This window comes from Epinephelus lanceolatus, chromosome 20 (assembly GCF_041903045.1).
Source record: "Epinephelus lanceolatus isolate andai-2023 chromosome 20, ASM4190304v1, whole genome shotgun sequence".
NCBI classification, from domain to species: domain Eukaryota; kingdom Metazoa; phylum Chordata; class Actinopteri; order Perciformes; family Serranidae; genus Epinephelus; species Epinephelus lanceolatus.
Window position 1 is genome coordinate 974353 of NC_135753.1, and position 21768 is coordinate 996120.

Below are 21768 nucleotides of genomic sequence, written 5' to 3' on the forward strand. Positions count from 1 at the left end.
TCGACTTTCTATATCTCTATATGCTGACGATATATTATTATTTTTGGAGGACATAACTAACTCTATTCCTCCATTGCTTACTATTTTTGATCAGTTTGGTAGAATATCTGGTTTTAGGATTAACTGGCAGAAATCAGAATTGCTACCATTCTCACTAAATAATGCTGGTGTAGCGGCTAACTTACCCATCTCGTTACTGGTAGTGCAGCACTTCAAGTATCTTGGGATAGAAGTATATGCTTCTCTGGAGGCTATCGTCAAGAACAATTTCATAGATACCTTTAAGAAAATTAAATATGATTTGGATAGATGGATGAATCTACCGAACTCATTACAGGTTAGTATAGCTATTATAAAGATGAATGTGCTACCTAGAATTAATTTTGTAAGTTCCATGTTACCGCTTGCTCCCCCAGCGGGAAGTTGGGAAAAATTACATAAAGACATTAACAAATTTATCTGGAAGGGCAAGAGGCCTCGACTGAAAACTCCTACTCTCCAGCGAAATAGAAGGGACGGAGGATTGTCATTGCCTAATTTTAAATTCTACTCCTGGGCTTTACCCTTTACCCACTCACTATATAGTTTAATCCCACGGCTAATGTCTCGTGGCGTACACTGGAGGAAAACATAGTGCATCCTTGGTCTCTCAGAGAGGTGCTGTTATCTAATTTACCAACTAAAATCTGCAAATTACAATTTGGTTCAATCATAGCTCACCTGATCTCAACATGGCATTGTGTGGAAAAGCTATGTAATATTAAAACTCAGTGGCATCTGAATACCCCAATTTTTAACAATTTTAGCTTATGAATTGGGGGCAGACCCATCCAATTCCCACAATGGAGAGATCGGGGGATTCATCTGCTTAGGGACATCTATGATGGAAATGGCCTGCGCACATTTCAAGACATCAAGTTTTGTTTTGATTTACAGAATACATCTTTCTTTTTTTACTTGCAGATTAGGGCTGCACTTAAGGCGCAAGGTGTACCTAATGATGTCAATTTATCTGAACATCCCTTGTTTGTGCTAATAGACAAGTTAAAACAAGGGGCGTGGTCACTACTATATACCAATACATTTTTAAAAATTCATATAAACCTTTAGCCCTACATGCAATATGGAGAAGGGACATACCAGATTGGCCAGTACACATTGGCCTACAACTCCCAGTCATAAACAGCCCAAGGAAGATGCGCTGGAACTGAAATACTAAACAAAGCGCCTCTCCCCACACATCCACACTCACACACACACACCTACAACCCCTCAGAAAACAAGAAAAAAAAAACAAAAAAAAAACATAATTGCTGAAGGTCCCTTCAGAATAACAGTTCAATGTGAAAACGAAATAATTCGCTCCACAGCAGTCACTCCAGAGTGGAAGGAAAAAGAAATAATGTACTTGATTTGGAACTTAATCCGCTGTCATCAATTCAGATTAAATCAAGAGTAGCCATAATAAAGTCTCGTAATAAAGTTAATGCTCTCCATGCTTTTCCAGTGAAGAGGCCTATATCCCGTTACCGCCTAAACTCTTGCTCTATGAAAGATTGAGCCACTCGTGGGGAGGTAAAGACTTTTACCTGATCCTTGTGATGGACATGCAGCTTGGCTGGGAAGCACAGGCTGTACTTTATGTCCCTCTCTCTGAGCGTTTGGGTCACCTCACGGAAACCTCTTTTCTGTGCCATCACCTCCGCGGTGTAGTCAGGGTAGTAAATGTAGACTCGGTGCTCGTTGTACATCATCTGTTGCTGTCGGCTCAGCCGTAGGATCAGCTCCTTCTCCTGGTAGAAGTGAATCCTTGCGATGATGCTCTCTTACCATCCGTGGGTTTAGGCACAGGGATGCGGTGCACCCGGTCCACCATCACGGGCCTGCTTACCCCAAGTAATTTAGGCAGCAATCCAGTGACGAACTCAGTGGGTCTGCCGCTCTCTTCGCCCTCCGGTATTCCCACAATCTTAATGTTGTTGCGTCTCGAGCGCCCCTCTAGATCATCAATCTTTGTTAAAAGTTTTTCATTGGCCTTTTTCATGTCTGTAACTGTGCATTCACACCAAAAGCGTCATGAGCGTCATAAGCGGCTGACCAGAAAAACGCACAAATTTCTTTATTGCAAAAGAAAACATAGCCTATTTCAGGAGAGAGTCTGTGTTCATAGTTAAAAATATAATATTTGAATATATAGGCTATACATCCTGTTTTCCTGTTCTGTTTCTACATTAATATATGGACCGTTTCATTGCTATTCTGTTGCTAGGGCAACAACTTTGGTCCCTGTTTACTTCCTGTCAGCTTCTGCATTAACATACATTCAAACAGGAATTACAAAGGGACCCATTTAGAATGTTTATATTGTCCGGTTTGAAATGGTCTATAGCCATTTTTACCAGCTCAAGAAAAATACATTGAAGTGAGTAATTCATTTACAGTGTGTGTGTGTGTGTGTGTGTGTGTGTGTGTATGCGTGTGTGTGTGTGTGTGTGCGTGGCGCTTTTGTTATGTTGATTTTTATATTGTAGGCTATTTGTGTTCTAACACTGTGAATTCTTTGCAAAAGTGCTATAACATTTATCATTGTTGCTGTTATTGTTATTATTAGCTGACAAGGCCAGTGTCAGTCGTGGAGTTCATGCAGAGGGACAGGATAATGCCAGTCACAGTGAGGAGGAGGAAGAGACAGATGAGGAGGGACAGGAGAAGGAGGAGGAGGAGATGGAAGAGGAGGTGGAGGAGAAGAAGGAGGAAGAGGAGGAGGAGAAGGAGGAAAGTGGAGCAGGAACCACCAAAAAAACAGTGCCAGGTACAAGTGCAGTGTGCAGGACTGGGTTGCCAATAGGTCTTTGCATAGAATTATGTTATATTCAATACACTCTACTGATTGACTAATCTGGGTGTGTTGTGTTTAATATCATTAGATTGTTTTTATACTGCAAATAAAGTATTCATGTTAAAATTACAGTTCCACTCGCGTCCGTCATGCGATCGGAAAAAAGGCCTCTCCAAATCAAGCTCCCGGGCTGAATTTCAACCCCAGCCCGCCCCTGCCACCAGTAACACCAAGTTTTAAGAATAATAACAATATTATATGAGTCACACTGAGCTAAACTGTTTTACATAAACAGCTGTTTTTGTGTCAGTTTGTTAGTAACAAGTTGCTATTAGCTGGAAAGTGCTCTGTGCTTGTTTATAACATAATATTGCTGTGGTGGATGAGAGACTTTGAGACTGATTGAAATATCACTTTTCTACTTGTTTACGTGTTGCTAAACAGGTGTTTTGATAAAGTATTGGCTTTTTCCTCAAGGAGGTTTTATTGTACTCATAGCAACAAGCGTAGCTGTCAGCTCAAGTTATCTTCACCTCTCTGTCTCCACCACGGCATCTTTACTCTGTTTTTGTGTGTCTGTGTGTGCGTAAAAGTGGCCCACGAGCCAGGACGCACAGACAGTAGGAGGAGACCCCGCAGCATGATATACACCCAAATGTAAAAAAGGTTGCAGATAAAAGAGCCGGTAACGTCAGAGCTTCTAAATACTATGGTCGTTCATAACTTAGCGCTGCGGCTCGTTTACTTCAGCGAGATTAATTGGGTTAAAGCTTCACACATCCTTAGGAAAAAGCGTATATTAAAAGATCAATCACGGATTTTATGAATCGATCATTCGGTCATTCCAGTGAAGATCAATTTGAATTTTTAACCCCGCTCTATTTCATAACTCATCTGGCCTAGAAAAGCCTTGGGGTCTGAAAGCGTTGCTGGGGAGACGGACGTCTGGGTGCTTTGTGCTTTGCTTTGCCTGCTGCCCCTGCGACCCGGTCTCGCATAAGCGGATGACAATGGAAGGATGGATGGACATATTTTTACCTGTTATACAGCTTTTCATGGGGTTACCTGACCCAGGGCAGGACTCTGCCTCACAGTTCTTCTCAAAGGTCAATATAGAGTCTATGACTTTAACTTGATAGTTTTAGCTTTCTACACAGTCAACAGTCTGGTCTGTAATTTTAGTCTCATGGTTTGAATGATGTGTTCTGAACTCTTTGTCTTGGATATGTTTAGCCCCAAGAAAGACAGAAAATAATACAGAACAATGAATATATCTTTAATAAAAAGTTGGTTCTTCTTCACTTCTAACATTCACCTCCTGTTACTGCATATCGCTAACTCGGCTTTACTGCATGTCACTAACTCGGCTTCTTCTCCGGAGCCTTTGTGCTCCACTGTCTCACAGGTTAACTTGTATCGCAGCTATCATGTGTCGTGGTTGTGCCACTGACGCCTCCTACTACTACTGTTATTACTAGTCATACTTCTACTGTTATTATACACATATGATAATTGTCACATACATATACTATCATATATTAATGTATACTTACAACATATTGTACCACAATTACCGTTACTGTTATTATAATATTATTACTTAAATTAATGTTATTGTAGCTATTGTTATTACTTTGCCATCTCTCTCCCAATGTATCATTTTGTCATATGGATTACTGCAAATTTATTATGTTGACTGTTCTGTATGACGTCTGTTGTACGTCTGTCCGTCCTGGAAGAGGGATCCCTCCTCAGTTGCTCTTCCTTAGGCTTATGTCATTTTTTTCCCTGTTAAAGGTTTTTTTTGGGGGAGATTTTCCTCATCTGCTGTGAGGGTCCAAAGGACATTGTAATTGCCAGAGGGACTGCCTCCAGCAGCTCAAATTACCTGAAATTTGGTCACACCAGGTGACAAATGTTTTATATTTTTAATAGTTAGTGTTAATAGGGGCTCTATGGTAGAATAATATGTCATACTGTCTCCCGTCTCAGTTCCATCCTTCCTGGTTGTCTTCACTGTATGTCTAACCATCTTCTTCTTGATGTAATCCTGGATCTGTGTAGGTGTTCATCTGCAGTGACTCAGTGGATGCTCGACAGCAGGTTATGGAATTAGCCCGCCAGCTCAACTTCCAGCCGGTGGATATGGGCACCCTGTCCTCTTCGCGGGACATTGAGAACATTCCCATACAGTTATTTCCTGGCTGGAAGGGCCCTGTCCTTGCTGCTGTGGCCCTGTCCATCTTCTTTTTTTCTTACTCTTTTGTACGAGATATCATCCACCCATATGTGAAACACAAGCAGAGTGACTTCTATAAGATCCCCATAGAGATGGTGAACCGGACACTGCCGACTGTTGCCATCACTCTGTTGGCCTTGGTGTACCTGGCAGGCCAGCTGGCAGCTGCCCACCAGCTCTACTATGGTACCAAGTACAGGCATTTCCCACACTGGCTGGAGGGCTGGCTGCAGAGCCGCAAACAGCTGGGCCTCCTGAGCTTCTTCCTGGCTGCTGTCCATGTACTCTACAGCCTCTGTCTGCCCATGAGGAGGTCTGAGAGGTACCTACTGCTCAACACTGCCTACCAGCAGGTCAGAGTGAAGGAAGGCTCCCAACACCACGTCCACACTTATACTCATACATTTGACATTCCACTCACACAAAGCTGGCATTTTTTAAACCAAAATTAAAGGAATAGCTCAATATTTTGAAAAATATGATTATTTGCTCAAGTTAGGGGATCAACATCAATCTGTTGTCTGTGCTTTAAGTACAGAGTGTTTAGGGTAGCTCAACATAAGGGTTAGGTATCATTTGAATTTTATTGATTCTGATTCCGATTCTTCTTATCAAATCCGGTACTCCAATACTGATAACAAAATATCCTTTTTCTTTTAAGTGTTAACTAAACATTCACAAAGTAATTAGAAATGTATGATCCACTTCCACACGGGCATTAAAAAACGTTGTGAATGTCAGCCTGCACTTATTGAACCAATGATGACTTGAGCTTTGATGGACATGCAGTAACTGTATTTTGTGTTACACTGGGGCAGCAGCATTGACGCCCTGTGGTAGACAGGTAACGTCACAAAAGGAAACCCACATTCACTCACTCTGGTCATCTTTCTCTTTAATGCCAAAATAAACAGTGGCTACGGTTACATGATGGCTTCTCATCCGGAATGAAATAAATCTGAATGAAATCATTCGGAATTAAAGTTTTTCCAGGTAGTTTACATGAGAAATATTCATTCCAAATGAGGGTTTTCACGGGAGATCAGTTTAATCGCCTTTATTCAGGTCTGCGCAAGATTTGGGGCAGGGAACGTTTCTGATTGGATAGGGGGCTGGGCGGATGTTACATGTTTACGTTTACCGGAAGAAAACACTGTAGTCCTCGCTCCGGATAACAAGATGCTTGACGACGCTGTTCTTAGTGCCTTTTTTGGGTGTGTTTTGCTTATATTCTTGAAGCAGCAGTACGACAACAACCTTGTTCTGCTAATGCTTCATCTGTTGAGGAGGAGAAGGGAGGTAGAAGACCGTGCTGTGGCGAATGGAAACTGGTGAGTGCAATGAGTCCAAGTGCTCTATCTCAGCCCTTTGCTATGCAGCCCGTTGCTATGCACACTATATACGTCATCGCGCCAGAAGGGCAAGGAAACGAGCATGCGCAGAGAGACCGGAATAAACTTAAAGAGGAATGAGTGTATACATGCACACAAAATTCTTTCATTCGGAATGACAAACGGAATAAACCACCCCCTTTAATTGGATTTAATTTTCAATCGGAATGACCATTTTTCAATCGGAATGACCGTTTACATGACCACTTTTAATCGGATTGGCCTTTCATTCCGATTAAAAGTGGAATTAAACTGTCCATGTAAACGTACTGAGTGTGCCGCAGCTTGCTGTCCCTAGCACTACTACATGTGCTTGCAATGTGCAGGTGCTGGTTGAGGCTGACATACTCGGGTTCGGAGACCGCAAGACATCAAACATGGTACACTCTAGGTAGGGCATTAACGACTTTGATTTTTTTCAGGTCGACTTATCTGTCAATAAAGTCTAAGTCGAGATGACAAGTCATTTGATGACGTCATCACATTGACACGGTGGAGGAAAGTGAAGTATCTCCACACATGTGATGTGTGTGGCCCGAACATACTCGGGCGGAACGTATGCAGAACGGACTCTGCGGAGGTCGTCGGCAAGCCCTGTGCGCGCAAAGCTCAGATTTTACGACCGCACGGACTCCGCTCCGTGCACCAGTGACTGCTCGGCATGTATTTTTCACATCGCGGGGATTTTTCACGGACGTTTTTACAGGAAACTACAACGCGGAAGTGCGCTCGACTATGAAAGCCCGAATGACTGCGGACATTCCTCGCGGAATGTACTCCGCTTATAGTATACCGGAGTATGTTCAAGTCATGTTCGAGTCAAGGATAAAGTATCAGCGTAAGCCAGTCAGAGGCAGTGATTGCATTCCGTACACAAGCACACAGAGAGAGAGAGAGAGAGGGAAAAAACACACGACTTGTCGACTCCTCCCGGGGGGTGTCGACTTGTGCCACTGACGTCAACACTTCGACAAATCGACTTTTCTGTTAATGCCCTAGTACACTCATTCACATCGATGCCATGCTGCCTTAAGTGTTTAGTCAGATTTGAAGTGCAGCCTGACTTGCAGCTACTTAACTTCCCACATGCATTGCACTTTGCCGTGTTGTCTTTCTTTTACAATGTGAAGCCACACTTTCTGTGGTTCATCTTTCGCACTGTGACTTCTAGTCATGCATCATGCATCATGCATGACCAGGGGGAAGGTGCGGGTGAAGGTGCAACATTCAAAAATACACCTACGAAAACCTCTAAAGTTCAGCTGGACACAGCCTCCTGACATCACATTGAAGTCGCCAGGTTTGGGGCCATCAAGGCTGTACAAATCCAATCGACTGAGCTTGATAAAAAACACTAAAATCAGAATGTGTGCTCACCTGGATGCATATACTGTTTTTCATCAAGACGTACTTCTACTGCATGACTATCCCTAAAGCCACATTTGATTATTTTACATCTCTGTTTGTGTACAGAATAAAAAGTATGTTATTTCCATGTCATGTTCCTTTAAGCTATTTGATAAGACAGGAGGTTCAAAATGGATTCATTTATGAATACACCTGTCAAATATTTTAGTATAGGCAGCAAAATGGAACTTTTTCATATCTGATCACTGCTTGTCATTGACATTTTTGTGGCAGCAATGTGAAGAGGCTGTGATGATCTCTGCAATTGCTTACCTGCATGTCATTGGAGTAGATCATTATTTTTGAGCAATGACATGACATGATTATCTCAATTTCACATTGCAATATACAGACTTGCACTGCGTTCTACAGGCTTTGGGCAAATATTACCAGAAAAATAAAATATAGGCAGAAGCAGTAATTCCAGGGTTCAAGTTAACACAGTCCATTAGAATTTGAAAGCTTGGTAGGATAAAGACCTTTGACAGTTTCCGACACCTGCATTAAAGATAACTGTCAAGCCATGCTCTTCTTTGGTAATGCTGTCACCCCCAGATGGTCAATCTGAAAACATTTTGGGCACATGTAGCAACAACGTCATTAAAAATATCCAGAATTTGGTGATGTTTGGACAAACCGTCACTGATTAATGGTCAAATTTGCAAAAGGCCAATGCACATTTTGAACTGGTGGTGCCCCCATTTAGCAATTTCAGAATAGTTTTACAAGCTTTTTTATTATTCTTTTAAATGCAAAACAAAATACAAAACATGAACAAAATAACACAAAGAAGATAAAATAGCAGTCAATACAGGCCAGTTAACAACATTTTGTCAGGGAATAAGAGGACAAGATTGTGTTGGTTGTTGAATAAATAAAAGAGAGAATACTAGTCTACCTTTACTGTCACCATTGTTACTATTACTAGCCATAATAAAAATAATACTGTACAGTATTTTTATGTGTTGTACACACACACACACACACACACACACACACATATATATATATATATATATATATATATATATATATATATATATATGTATATCCAGAGGGATAGTGAATATATCGGTAAAAGGACATGAAAGAGGACATCACAGCATCCTTTTACTGATATATTCACTATCCCTCCGGATAGTGAATATATCAGTAAAAGGATGCTGATGTTGGAACTGCCTGAACATGTCTGAACATATCCAAACCATCTCACTCCCAAAGAGAACCTCAACATCTTCATCTCTGCTACCTCCAGCTCTGTCTCCTGTCTTTTCCTCAGTGCCACTGTCTCTAAACCAAACAACATCGCTGGTCTCACTACCGTCTTGTATATTGTTCCTTTTAATCTTGCTGGTACTCTTCTATCACACATCACATCTGACACTATTCTCCACCCGTTCCAACCTGCTTGCACACATTTTTTCACCTCTTTTCCACTCTCTCCATTGCTCTGGACTGTTGACCCTAAGTACTTGAAATCCTCCACCTTCTTTATTTCTACTCCCTGTAACCTCACCATTCCACTTGGGTCCTTCTCATTCACACAGATGTATACTGTCCTGCTACGATGAACCGTCATTCCTCTCCTTTCCAGGGCATACCTGCACCTCTCTAGATTTTCCTCCAGCTGCTCCCTGCTCTCACTATAGATCACAATGTCATCTGCAAACATCATAGTCCATGGAGATTCCTGTCTAACCTCATCTGTCAACCTGTCCATCACCATAGCAAACAAGAAGGGGCTCAGAGCTGATCCTTGATGCAGTCCCACTTCCACCTTAAACTCCTCTGTCACACCTACAGCACACCTCACCACTGACCTATAGCTCTGATACATGTCCTGCACCACTCTATCATACTTCTCTGCCACTCCAGACTTCCTCATAAAATACCACAGCTCCTTTCTCAGCACCCTGTCATATGCTTTCTCTAGATCTACAAAGACACAATGCAGTTCCTTCTGACCTTCTCTATACTTCTCCATCAACATCCTCAAAGCAAATACTGCATCTGTAGTACTTTTCCTTGGCATGAAACCATACTGCTGCTCACAGATGCTCACTTCTGCTCTTAGTCTAGCTTCCACTACTTCCCATAGCTTCATTGTATGTCTTATCAACTTTATCCCTGTGTAGCTGCCACAACTCTGCATGTCTCCCTTGTTCCTAAAAATGGGCACCAGCACACTTCTCCATTCCTCAGGCATCCTCTCACTTTCTAAGACCTCGTTGAAAAACTTAGTCAAAAACTCTACTGCCACATCTCCTAGACACGTCCATACCTCCACAGGTATATTATCAGGACCCACTGCCTTTCCACACTTCCAGTCATTTGGGAGCACCTCCTGGCCACCCAGAGCCTGTCTCAACTCCTCCTTGAGAACCACACCACTCTCTTCCTTTTCAGCTTCCACCACTTCATCCTCTGCTCTGCCTTTGTCCTCTTCATGGCCATTTGAGCAAAAATTAAAATAAATTTGGATATTAACAGATGACAGAATATTGACTCTATGCCAAGCCATTTTTGACTTTTGGTCCTACAGTTTCGCTGCATGGTGGGGAAAAAAAATAATAAGGTGAAAGCAGAAGAAGAAGAGAGCAACAACAATAAAGCTCCAGCAAGGCGAGCTTAGCTGTTTGGATCCCTAATGACAATGAAAACAATAAGGTTTCAGGCTTCCAGGCCTGAATCTCTAATGATGGAATAGAGTTGAATTATACAGTTATACTGAATTATACATCCACATGGAAAGGAAGTCCACCCCTTTCAGTGGAAACAAATACACGTAGTGTTTGAAATACTCCAATACATAAACAGTACACATTACTTAAACACAATCCAATTCTGTGCACAATACATTAGATGTCTAGCATACATGGACATGTTCAATACATGCAATCAGCACACTAGTAGGCCTTCCCTGTAGGTACTGTGATAAATCTCTGCAGTCATAAATTCTGTTCCTGAGGGCCCATGTAATGTTTGTAGAAACTCAACTTCATTGAGCATTTGTGTGGGAATATACACCACTGAACTGCAATATCAGGTGCACCGGCATCATAATAGCTTTAAGGTGGGTCCAGTTTTTTTTCTTCTTTTTTTTTCTACTGAGTATTGGGGTAATAAAGTCCAGCTTAAGGACCTCAGTATTTCGCACTTTCATGTTGCATATTCCAGAATATTGTCAAATCAAGTGGAACATGATGATTGTGATGAAATGTATCTTGAGCATCCTCTCTGTTGGCAGGTCCATGCTAATGTGGAGAATGCATGGAATGAGGAGGAAGTGTGGAGGGTGGAGATGTACGTTTCCTTTGGGATCATGAGTCTTGGGCTCCTGTCGCTTCTGGCCATCACCTCCATTCCCTCTGTCCACAGCACTCTCAACTGGAGGGAGTTCAGCTTCATACAGGTATGAGATAAACCAGGGCTTTTGTAACTGGATTACTTTGGTACTGCAGAAAACCTAAAACCGTGAGAGTTCTCTGACAAGTTCTGGGGTTAGAAGGAGAGTCTTTTTCTATGATTTCAAGTGGATTTCTGCAATGGATACTACAGAAAATGATATCCTCAGATAGGGTAGGTCACTAAGAATATGTTTATCACATCTATATTTTAAGATTTGACTGAGCCGACAATTCATTTGACTAAGGTGGAAACTCACGCGTCTAACATAGCAACCAACTGGAGTGGCTACTGGAGCCACTGGTCAGACAAGGACTTAATGGTGCATTCAGGTGCACCTCATAAATAAATAAATAAAAAAAATGTATATATATATAAAAAATATATACTGGAATAACCACACATGTTGAAAAGTTCCCTTTTTTCTTCTCATTTTCATTTGTTTAAATACATACATCTGTCATTACTTTCTTGTTCTTTGAATACAGCATTTTTAATAATTATATGCTGAAAACCAAAATGTGTGGAAAAATCTCAGCACACCCCAAAACAGCAGGTGTGTAGGAGAGAGGCTGCAACCCCAAAATATATAAAAATCAAAAAAGGCTCCCGCACACTGTATCTGAAAAGAATTGTTAGGGAGAAGTGATGCTGATACTTAGTTTCTGGTGGCAACCTCTACAGAATGTCCGATCAGAGCACAAAAAAGAAACGGCATCCAGAGAAATGTTTATTGAGTCTTCACACCCACAACACAGAGTAATGAACTGTATGAATGGAGATACAGTGCTTATGCTAGGTACATTAATCCTTGTCTGACAAAGATATGATATGTGTGGTTCTGTAATAAAGAAAAGAAAGGAAAGACATTTGTCTAATGTAAATAATCTAAATAACCTTGTATAAACCGGTCTTCAGCATGGGCTATTAGCTTAGCAGTTCTACATGTGACCTTAAACAAAGCTAAACATGTTTAAACAAAGCTAAACATAAAGCTAACACATAGCCCGCACACATACAGCATGAATGGGGCTACACATAGCATTAGCTAGCCCATATGAGGCTAAACTGAGCCAAATCAATATTAGCATGCTAATCGCAATTAGCATAAATTAGCAAGTCAGCTAATAATAAAGATTAACTTGGTGCATTCAACTGACAGGATTACAGACTTGAAACTGACATATTAATCATTTCTATGCACAAAACTCACCATTAGATGCACGACCACCATCTTTAACAGTCAGCCTACAGCGGCTTGACTTTAACCTTGCTCTTGCTGTAATGACACCGGAAAAGGAAGGGGTCCTAATAAGAGCTTCAACTATATAGTGCCAAGAGATAGGTGGCCAATTAACTGCCTGACCAAATCACAATGAACAATACGAAGAAATGACCAGAAATAAAACAAACAGATGGGCTTTTGCACAGCCGCCCCCAAATCTGTTGTACAGATTTGCTTCTAAAAGTCCTTCTGTCCATGGTCGTCTGGAAATGCAGGCAGTTTGATCAGTCTAGCCACCGGTCGAAGGTAGGTGCGATCCTTCACTTGCACTTCTGCTGTCCTCACTCTTCCATCGGAGCCAGGGCAGACCGCCTTCACTATTCCCTTGGAGACTGAGGATCCGCAATCATTACCACTGTGCCAACGGTCAAGTCGTCTTTATCCTTTTGCCACGTCTGACGTGTCTCTTGTGCAGGCAGGTACTGTCAGATAAATCTGGCCCAAAACTGGTCAGCCAGAACTTGACTGTGCCTCCATCTCCTGCGAGTGAGCAGCTCCGACTCTGGGTAGATCACCTGGGGCAGAGAGCTGTCAGGCCACCCCATAAGAAGAGTATTTGGAGTTACAGGGTCCGGATCTGAGATGTCTGAGGATACGTAACCCAAAGGCTTGGAGTTAAGTATGCCTTCAGTCTCAGGACCATCCTGAGTACCTCTTCTGGCATGGTCTGTGCTCCAACAACAGTGTACAGTGCTGCCTTAATGGACCGTATTTCCCTTTCCCAAGAGCCGCCAAAGTGGGGAGCACTGGAAAGCACTGGTTGTACTGGAAAGCGATCTGTTGGGCAGTCAGCTGCTCCTTCAGAGCTGGTTGGAGGGCCTGAAATGCTTCCTTCAGTTCGTTGTCACCACCCCTGAAATTCGTCCCTCTGTCACAGAGAATCTCACGTGACTTTCCTCTCCTGGACACGAAACGACAGAGTGACATGAGGAAAGAGTCAGAGTCAATGCTGGCTAGTAGATCTATGTAGACTGCGTTGGTGGTAAGGCACTTGTACAAGATGCCCCAGTGCTTTTCTTTGCGCCTCCCCACTCTAATTTCAAAAGGGCCAAAACAGTCTATTCCGGTGGAGTAAAACGCTGGCTCATAGAGCCTCAGACTAGAGGGGGGCAAATCGGCCATCCTTGGGGAATAGATAGTTGCCGTTTGGGGGCCACTCTTGATCAGGCTGCAATGAAGGCAACTTGGGTGCATCCACCGTCGTCTTGGGTGCAAAGATACGCCACAGAGCTGTATGGCTTTTCAGACGCGTCGCAGAAGACGTGGACACTCCGATTGCAGGTAGTGAGATCCAGTTCTCCGGTGGTGTAGCATCTCGGCTGTGTAATTCGGAACAGCTGCAGGAGTTCCTCCACCCAGGAAAACCATGCTTGCAGGAGATCCTGAGGTAAGTCTGGATCATCCCATTCCCGTTTACGATCCCAGAGTCTCTGTACCAAGATCTTGGCCCTAGTGGTAAAGGGCACAATGAAGCCAAGTGGGTCATACTGCTTGGCGAGGATCCTGTAAATGCTTCGCATTGTGGGCTGCATGTCCATCTCCAGCTGGCCATGCTTGAAGCTGATGGTGTCTGACTCCTCTGGGTCAGCTGTATCTTGGTTGAACCAGAGTTCGCTGCTTTCTGACCTGGACTCAGGAGGCAGGTGGCTGATTATACTTGGGCAGTTGCTGGCCCATTGTCGCAGGTTGAAACCACCTTTAGCCAGGAGATGGTGAAGATCATCCACCAGTTGTTTTGCTTCTTCAGCAGTACATAGACTTTGCAGACAATTGTCTACATAGAAGCACTGTTCCACTGATGTGCGCAATTGATCTCCAGGTCCTGTGTGGTCAGTCACGTCTTTCTGGAGAGCAAATCAATCAATCAATCAATTATTTTATTTATAAAGCCCAATATCACAAATCACAATTTGCCTCACAGAGCTTTACAGCATACGACATCCCTCTGTCCTTTGGACCCTCGCAGCGGATAAGGAAAAACTCCCCAAAAAAAAACCTTTAACGGGGGAAAAAAAAATGGTAGAAACCTCAGGAAGAGCAACTGAGGAGGGATCCCTCTTCCAGGATGGACAGACGTGCAATAGATGTCGTACAGAACAGATCAGCATAATAAATTAACAGTAATCCGCATGACACAATGAGACAGATCTCACAGATAACCTATGTCTCACTGGTAAGCTATAACATATCGTGACATGGTTTAGATTCCTAAATAAATATTCACCTCGTCGCTAGATGCTCCTGAAAAACTCGAAAAACAGCGGGAGGGGTGAGTGAGTGAGCGCGAGTGAGCGCTGCAATCTAGAATTTGACCGCTGATGTCACTGTTACTCACCATTTTTACACACTGAGGCTTTAAGCAACGTTTCGGTCGGTGTGACCAATCAGAGGACTGGAGGGCTCAACATTTCTGATGAGCATCACCTGTCAGAGAACAACAGCAATCATTAATAAACAGCCACATCACAGTGTCTTGACTTACATTATATGAAAGCATTTTTAAAAAACATAGTGTCAAATGACAAAAAATAGAAATATACAAATAAGGGCATTTGCCAGTTTTCAAAGTTTTTATAAAAACATTAATAGTTTAAAGTACAAAAATATTTTAGATTTTCTAAAGACTGTTGGCAATAGAACAAATAGCAAATATCCACATACTTGTAAGTGAAAAAAATATATGTATCAAGGCTGAAGAAAGGAGAGAATTTTTTCAGCATTTCCAACAGCCCCAGAATGCACCATCCGGGGCAGGCGGAAAAACAGCAAAAAATGCTCCAAATGGCTGACTTTCCCTGCAATAGACCAATACAACAACCAGGTAAGACAGCAGATAAGCAATAAACCTACAACATTACATTAAACGATAACTCATCATTCAATCTTTTTGGAGACAGTGTCTGTAATGTAAAAATCCAGAATGCTTCCCTTCTTTTTAGGAGCAAGTCGTGGTCTCCACCCCTAGGTGGCAGCGAAACCTGTCCGATCCCATGCTAATGAACGTGATTGGATTTCACAATCCGAATTTGACTTTGTTTTTTGTGAGCAGCCGATCAGACCAGTATTTTACACACTTCCTAAATTACATAAATCACTTACTGATCCCACTGGCCGCCCTATAGTGGCGCAAATAAATTCATTACTCGCTCTTTTGTCGGAATTTGTTGACTCTTTTATTAAACCAGTTGTACAGACACTACCTGCATACTTAAGAGATTCTACAGATTTCCTGAATAAAATCTCTTCTGTAACTGATTTACCTGAGAATGTTTACCTGTTAACACTAGATGTTTCCAGTCTCTATACCAACATACCACACAGTGAAGGTCTGCATGCATTGAGCACCTATTTGGAGAACCGAGATAATGCAGAAAATCCTCCTCATCAGTTCATCATCTCATCTAGTTTAGTTATGAAGTACAATTATTTCAGTTTTGATAACGATTTCTTTCAACAGACCTCTGGGATAAGTATGGGCACTAGGGATGTAATGATACCAGAAACTCCCGATACGATATTATCACGATAAAGAGTCCACGATACCATATATATCACGATATTTATACAAGGGATAAAAAAGAGACAATTTATTGTTAAAAATAGCTATTTTATTCAAAAATATTGCATGTACACTGTACAGCATGTTATTTTTAACTTGGAAGCGTATCATAAAGTATCATAAACAAATCAACACAGCTGAACATGTGCTTTCATCAAATAGAAATAATGTAAACTCAAAAACACACAATCCCTCACTCACAGATACACAGAGAGAGAGAGAGGTGGGTAGAGATGTGTGTAAAAGAAAACCAAAATAAATAAAGCCCAGCCATTTCCCTGGAAGTCATAGAAAAACTCAAAAACACACATTCACTCAGTTTGTTCATGCCAGGTTGACAATCTTGACATCAAGGAGACCCTAACACTCCTGCATTCGCGAGTAATCCATCCAAGAGTAATGTGTGTGCAAAGCTGTATGAAAGCTTTGTTATACATCATTTTAGTGTAAATTTATCTTTTTTTTTTCGCTGTGAAAACATTGGACTACTGACAAGTGCTTGGCCTTGTCGAAAAGCTACGGTTTCGCTGATTCATGTGATATGCGTGGCTTCTCGCTATGACGAATGGTCGCGGAGAAAATCCACAGAGAAGAACAATCAATTTCCTTACTTTGTTCGCCATTCTAGCATTTTTGTTCACTTGTCTCGTTTCCTCTGGTCACGCATGGGCAGACTCGGAGGCTGAGAGGCTGAGCTGTAGGAGTCTGCTGTCACCTGCGCGCACAGTTGCATGCAAAGGATTATGGGGAATGTAGTCGCACAGTCATATTACCGGCTCTGTAGGAGAACGCAGCTATATAATTACCGTGGCATTCCCACGACGGTATCGAGAATTTATTTTATTGCGAAATTTGATATATCGTTACATGCCTAATGGGCAATGCCCCAAATTATGGCAATCTGTACATGGGTTTTTTTGAGAAAAACTTTATTTTCAACCCTGACACCAACCGGCATCTTCCCAAACTGTTAAAATATTACAGATACATTGACGACATTTTCTGCATTTTCCTTTTTTTTTTTTTTTTTTTTAATACCTGTCTGCATTAGTCTTCGTAGCTTAGCGCCACAAAAGGGTGTAAGCTTTTTATGAAGATTGATGCGCTGTTAGTCTTGCAGTCAAGTATTTTATACCCATACTGTGCGTGATTGTGACCGTCACCCACCCTCCCTGGAGACTAGCCTATCAGCCCTGGAAAAACTTCCTAATATGAGCCAGAGAGGGCCGTGATACACCATAGTGTGTCAAGGGGAGAGTAAGGGACAAGCAGGGGGGATTGAGGGACAGGTACTTAAGTCCTGAGTTATATAGCGACAGTACATGCGGAGAAGGAGAAAAAAAAAAAAACAGAGGAGAAACAGGCAGTGTACTTGATGTATTGTGGCCTTGAGGTTGTTGTACTCCATACAGATTACCGAAAATAAACAAATAAGTGTATAATAAAGAAAAGAAGAAAAAAAAAAGAGAAGTCTACAGTACAGGCCAAAAGTTTGGACACACCTTCTCATTCAATGCGTTTTCTTTATTTTCATGACTATTTACATTGTAGATTCTCACTGAAGGCATCAAAACTATGAATGAACACATGTGGAGTTATGTACTTAACAAAAAAAGGTGAAATAACTGAAAACATGTTTTATATTCTAGTTTCTTCAAAATAGCCACCCTTTGCTCTGATTACTGCTTTGCACACTCTTGGCATTCTCTCCATGAGCTTCAAGAGGTAGTCACCTGAAATGGTTTCCACTTCACAGGTGTGCCTTATCAGGGTTAATTAGTGGAATTTCTTGCTTTATCAATGGGGTTGGGACCATCAGTTGTGTTGCGCAGAAGTCAGGTTAATACACAGCCGACAGCCCTATTGGACAACTGTTAAAATTCATATTATGGCAAGAACCAATCAGCTAACTAAAGAAAAACGAGTGGCCATCATTACTTTAAGAAATGAAGGTCAGTCAGTCCGGAAAATTGCAAAAACTTTAAATGTGTCCCCAAGTGGAGTCGCAAAAACCATCAAGCGCTACAAGGAAACTGGCACACATGAGGACCGATCCAGGAAAGGAAGACCAAGAGTCACCTCTGCTTCTGAGGATAAGTTCATCCGAGTCACCAGCCTCAGAAATGGCAAGTTAACAGCAGCTCAGATCAGAGACCAGATGAATGCCACACAGAGTTCTAGCAGCAGACCCATCTCTAGAACAACTGTTAAGAGGAGACTGCGCCAATCAGGCCTTCATGGTCAAATAGCTGCTAGGAAACCACTGCTAAGGAGAGGCAACAAGCAGAAGAGATTTGTTTGGGCCAAGAAACACAAGGAATGGACATTAGACCAGTGGAAATCTGTGCTTTGGTCTGATGAGTCCAAATTTGAGATCTTTGGTTCCAACCGCCGTGTCTTTGTGAGACGCAGAAAAGGTGAACGGATGGATTCCACATGCCTGGTTCCCACTGTGAAGCATGGAGGAGGAGGTGTGATGGTGTGGGGGTGTTTTGCTGGTGACACTGTTGGGGATTTATTCAAAATTGAAGGCACACTGAACCAGCATGGCTACCACAGCATCCTGCAGCGACAGGCCATCCCATCCGGTTTGCGTTTAGTTGGACAATCATTTATTTTTCAACAGGACAATGACCCCAAACACACCTCCAGGCTGTGTAAGGGCTATTTGACCAAGAAGGAGAGTGATGGAGTGCTGCGGCAGATGACCTGGCCTCCACAGTCACCGGACCTGAACCCAATCGAGATGGTTTGGGGTGAGCTGGACCGCAGAGTGAAGGCAAAGGGGCCAACAAGTGCTAAACACTTCTGGGAACTCCTTCAAGACTGTTGGAAAACCATTTCAGGTGACTACCTCTTGAAGCTCATCGAGAGAATGCCAAGAGTGTGCAAAGCAGTAATCAGAGCAAAGGGTAGCTATTTTGAAGAAACTAGAATATAAAACATGTTTTCAGTTATTTCACCTTTTTTTGTTAAGTACATAACTCCACATGTGTTCATTCATAGTTTTGATGCCTTCAGTGAGAATCTACAATGTAAATAGTCATGAAAATAAAGAAAATGCACTGAATGAGAAGGTGTGTCCAAACTTTTGGCCTGTACTGTATATTGAACACCAGAAATGTGAGAGGCCTGGTGCAACTGAGCCCCTTTTGAGTGATCCCATCGGTTCTTTGCAATGCGTCACGGAGCTGAATTATCGAACATGCATGCGTGTATTTGAACCCTCCCAGTGTGTTTATGAGAACCATCACCAGGGTCCAGGGCCAATGTCCCAGCCCAGCGGGGGAAGGCGGGCGGTAAGGCACCCCAAGGCCGCAGGAGCACCCAGACCCCACGCCCAGGGAGCCGCAGAGGCCGCGGGACACCACACAGGCCCAAGGACCCAGGGCAGCAATGGCCAGCACCCCCAGAGAGCCAGAGACACACCCCAGATGGGCGGGGCAGGAAGGCCCGCCCACCCACCGCCCAACGCAGACCCCTAGCGAACCTGTGTGTGTTGACCCACCACCCCCCCTTACTATGATTCTCCGATCCCTGACGGAGAAACATTAACCCTACACCGTGAGTGTGAATGTGAGTGCCCCTAAATGTGATGTGGTGCATTAAAATTGAGGGACATAGGAGACAGGTGGGGGCAAGGCTGATGGCTGCAGCGCACTGTTGTCCTGCCCATGGACAGCGGGCCAGGCAGGCCCCAAGGAAACCCAATGGACCCCCACCGAAACCCGCCCCCCAAGCAACTGCAGCGCCAGGCCCATGCAATGGTCCCAACCTGGGTCACACTGCCCGCAGCAAACCGACCCCCAGCAGAAGGACGAGGCACGCCACCAGGATGCATGGACCCCGGCGCACAGGAGCACAGGCCAACCTGCACCCCCGCCAGTACCCCCCCAGACCGCCCCAGACCCAAAGCTGGACCCCCGGCCCATTCAACCCACCCCCCACCGCCGGCCGTACACCAACGGGCAGGCCCACCCTGCGCGGCACCAGAACACCCCCCCGCGGGCAGCACCCAGCCCCCACACCAGGCCCCCAGCCCGGGGAGGGCCCCAGGAGCGAAGGGGGGGGGGAGCCCACCCACCCCGCACCACCAGGGGCGGAAACAGCCCCCCAGGGGGGACCGGCCACGCCGCCCCAGGCCCAGGGAACACAAGGAGACCCCGCCACCCCCAGGCACACAGGGCGAGCAGTCCAGACGCACCCGCCCCCCAGGGGAAAACCGCCCGGCCCCGCAATCCCCCACAGAGCCAGGGAGCAGGCCCGGATTCAAGGGAGAGAGGGTGCACCTAACACATGCTTAAGGCCTTGAATTCTGATGAACCGCTGTGGTATATTGTGGTGAGAGAGATAGAGGGATTAGGGGTTACATCATTAACAGAAACACGTTACATATTACACAACAGTCTTTCTTGAGTTGTAATATTTATATGTACAGGTGGCATATGCTCACAGGCTGAGTGGCACTATATTTCTCCTGTTTTAGCTTCTCTGCACTGGCTCCCTGTAAAATCCAGAATTGAATTTAAAATCCTACTGTTAACTTATAAAGCTCTAAATGGTCAAGCTCCGTCATGTCTTAGTGAGCTCATAGTGCCATATTATCCCACCAGAACACTGCGCTCTGAGAACGCAGGGTTACTCATGGTCCCTAAAGTCTCCAAAAGTAGGTCAGGAGCTAGAGCCTTCAGCTATCAGGCTCCTCTCCTGTGGAATCATCTTCCTGTTATGGTCCGGGAGGCAGACACCGTCTCCACATTTAAGACTAGACTTAAGACTTTCCTCTTTGATAAAGCTTATTAGTTAGGCTTATAAGCTTATAAGCTAGTTAGGGCTGGCTCAGGCTTGCCCTGTACCAGCTCCTAGTTAGGCTGACTTAGGCCTAGTCTGCCGGAGGACCCCCCTATAATACACCGGGCACCTTCTCTCCTTCTCTCTCTCTCTCTCTCGTATTCTATTACTGCATCTTGCTAACTCGGCCATTCTGGATGTCACTAACTCGGCTTCTTCTCCGGAGCCTTTGTGCTCCACTGTCTCTCAGATTAACTCATATCGCAGCGGTGCCTGGACAGCGTGACGTGTGTGGTTGTACTGCTGCCGTGGTCCTGCCAGATGCCTCCTGCTGCTGCTGCCATCATTAGTCATTAGTCATACTTCTACTGTTATTATACGCATATGACTATTGTCACACATGTATACTGCCAGATATTAATACATACTTTCAACATATTGTACCACAGTAGCCAGAACTATAACTATAATATTATTACTTTCAATAATGTTGTTGTAAGCTACTGTTATTACCTGCATCTCTCTCTCTGTCTCTCTCTCTGTCTCATTGTGTCATACGGATTACTGTTAATTTATTATGCTGATCTGTTCTGTACGACATCTATTGCACGTCTGTCCGTCCTGGAAGAGGGATCCCTCCTCAGTTGCTCTTCCTGAGGTTTCTACCGTTTTTTTTCCCCGTTAAAGGGGTTTTTTTGGGGAGTTTTTCCTTATCCGCTGTGAGGGTCATAAGGACAGAGGGTTATCGTATGCTGTGAAGCCCTGTGAGGCAAATTGTGATTTGTGATATTGGCTTTATTTGACTATACAGACAGGTTTAGTGAGTGGATAAATGGTGACCATTTTTCTGTA

The 21768-nt window shown here is 43.6% G+C and overlaps 1 protein-coding gene across 2 annotated transcripts in view; it reads left to right on the forward strand.

Moving 5' to 3' along the window:
• steap2 (STEAP family member 2, metalloreductase) overlaps positions 1–21768 on the forward strand; it is a 185112-nt gene that overhangs the window by 113297 nt on the left and 50047 nt on the right. For both annotated transcript variants that reach the window (XM_033639370.2, XM_033639369.2), the window contains exons 4-5: positions 4904–5431; positions 11124–11288. In XM_033639370.2, coding sequence (XP_033495261.1) covers positions 4904–5431; positions 11124–11288 — 693 coding nt within the window. The remainder of the gene's footprint in view (positions 1–4903; positions 5432–11123; positions 11289–21768) is intronic.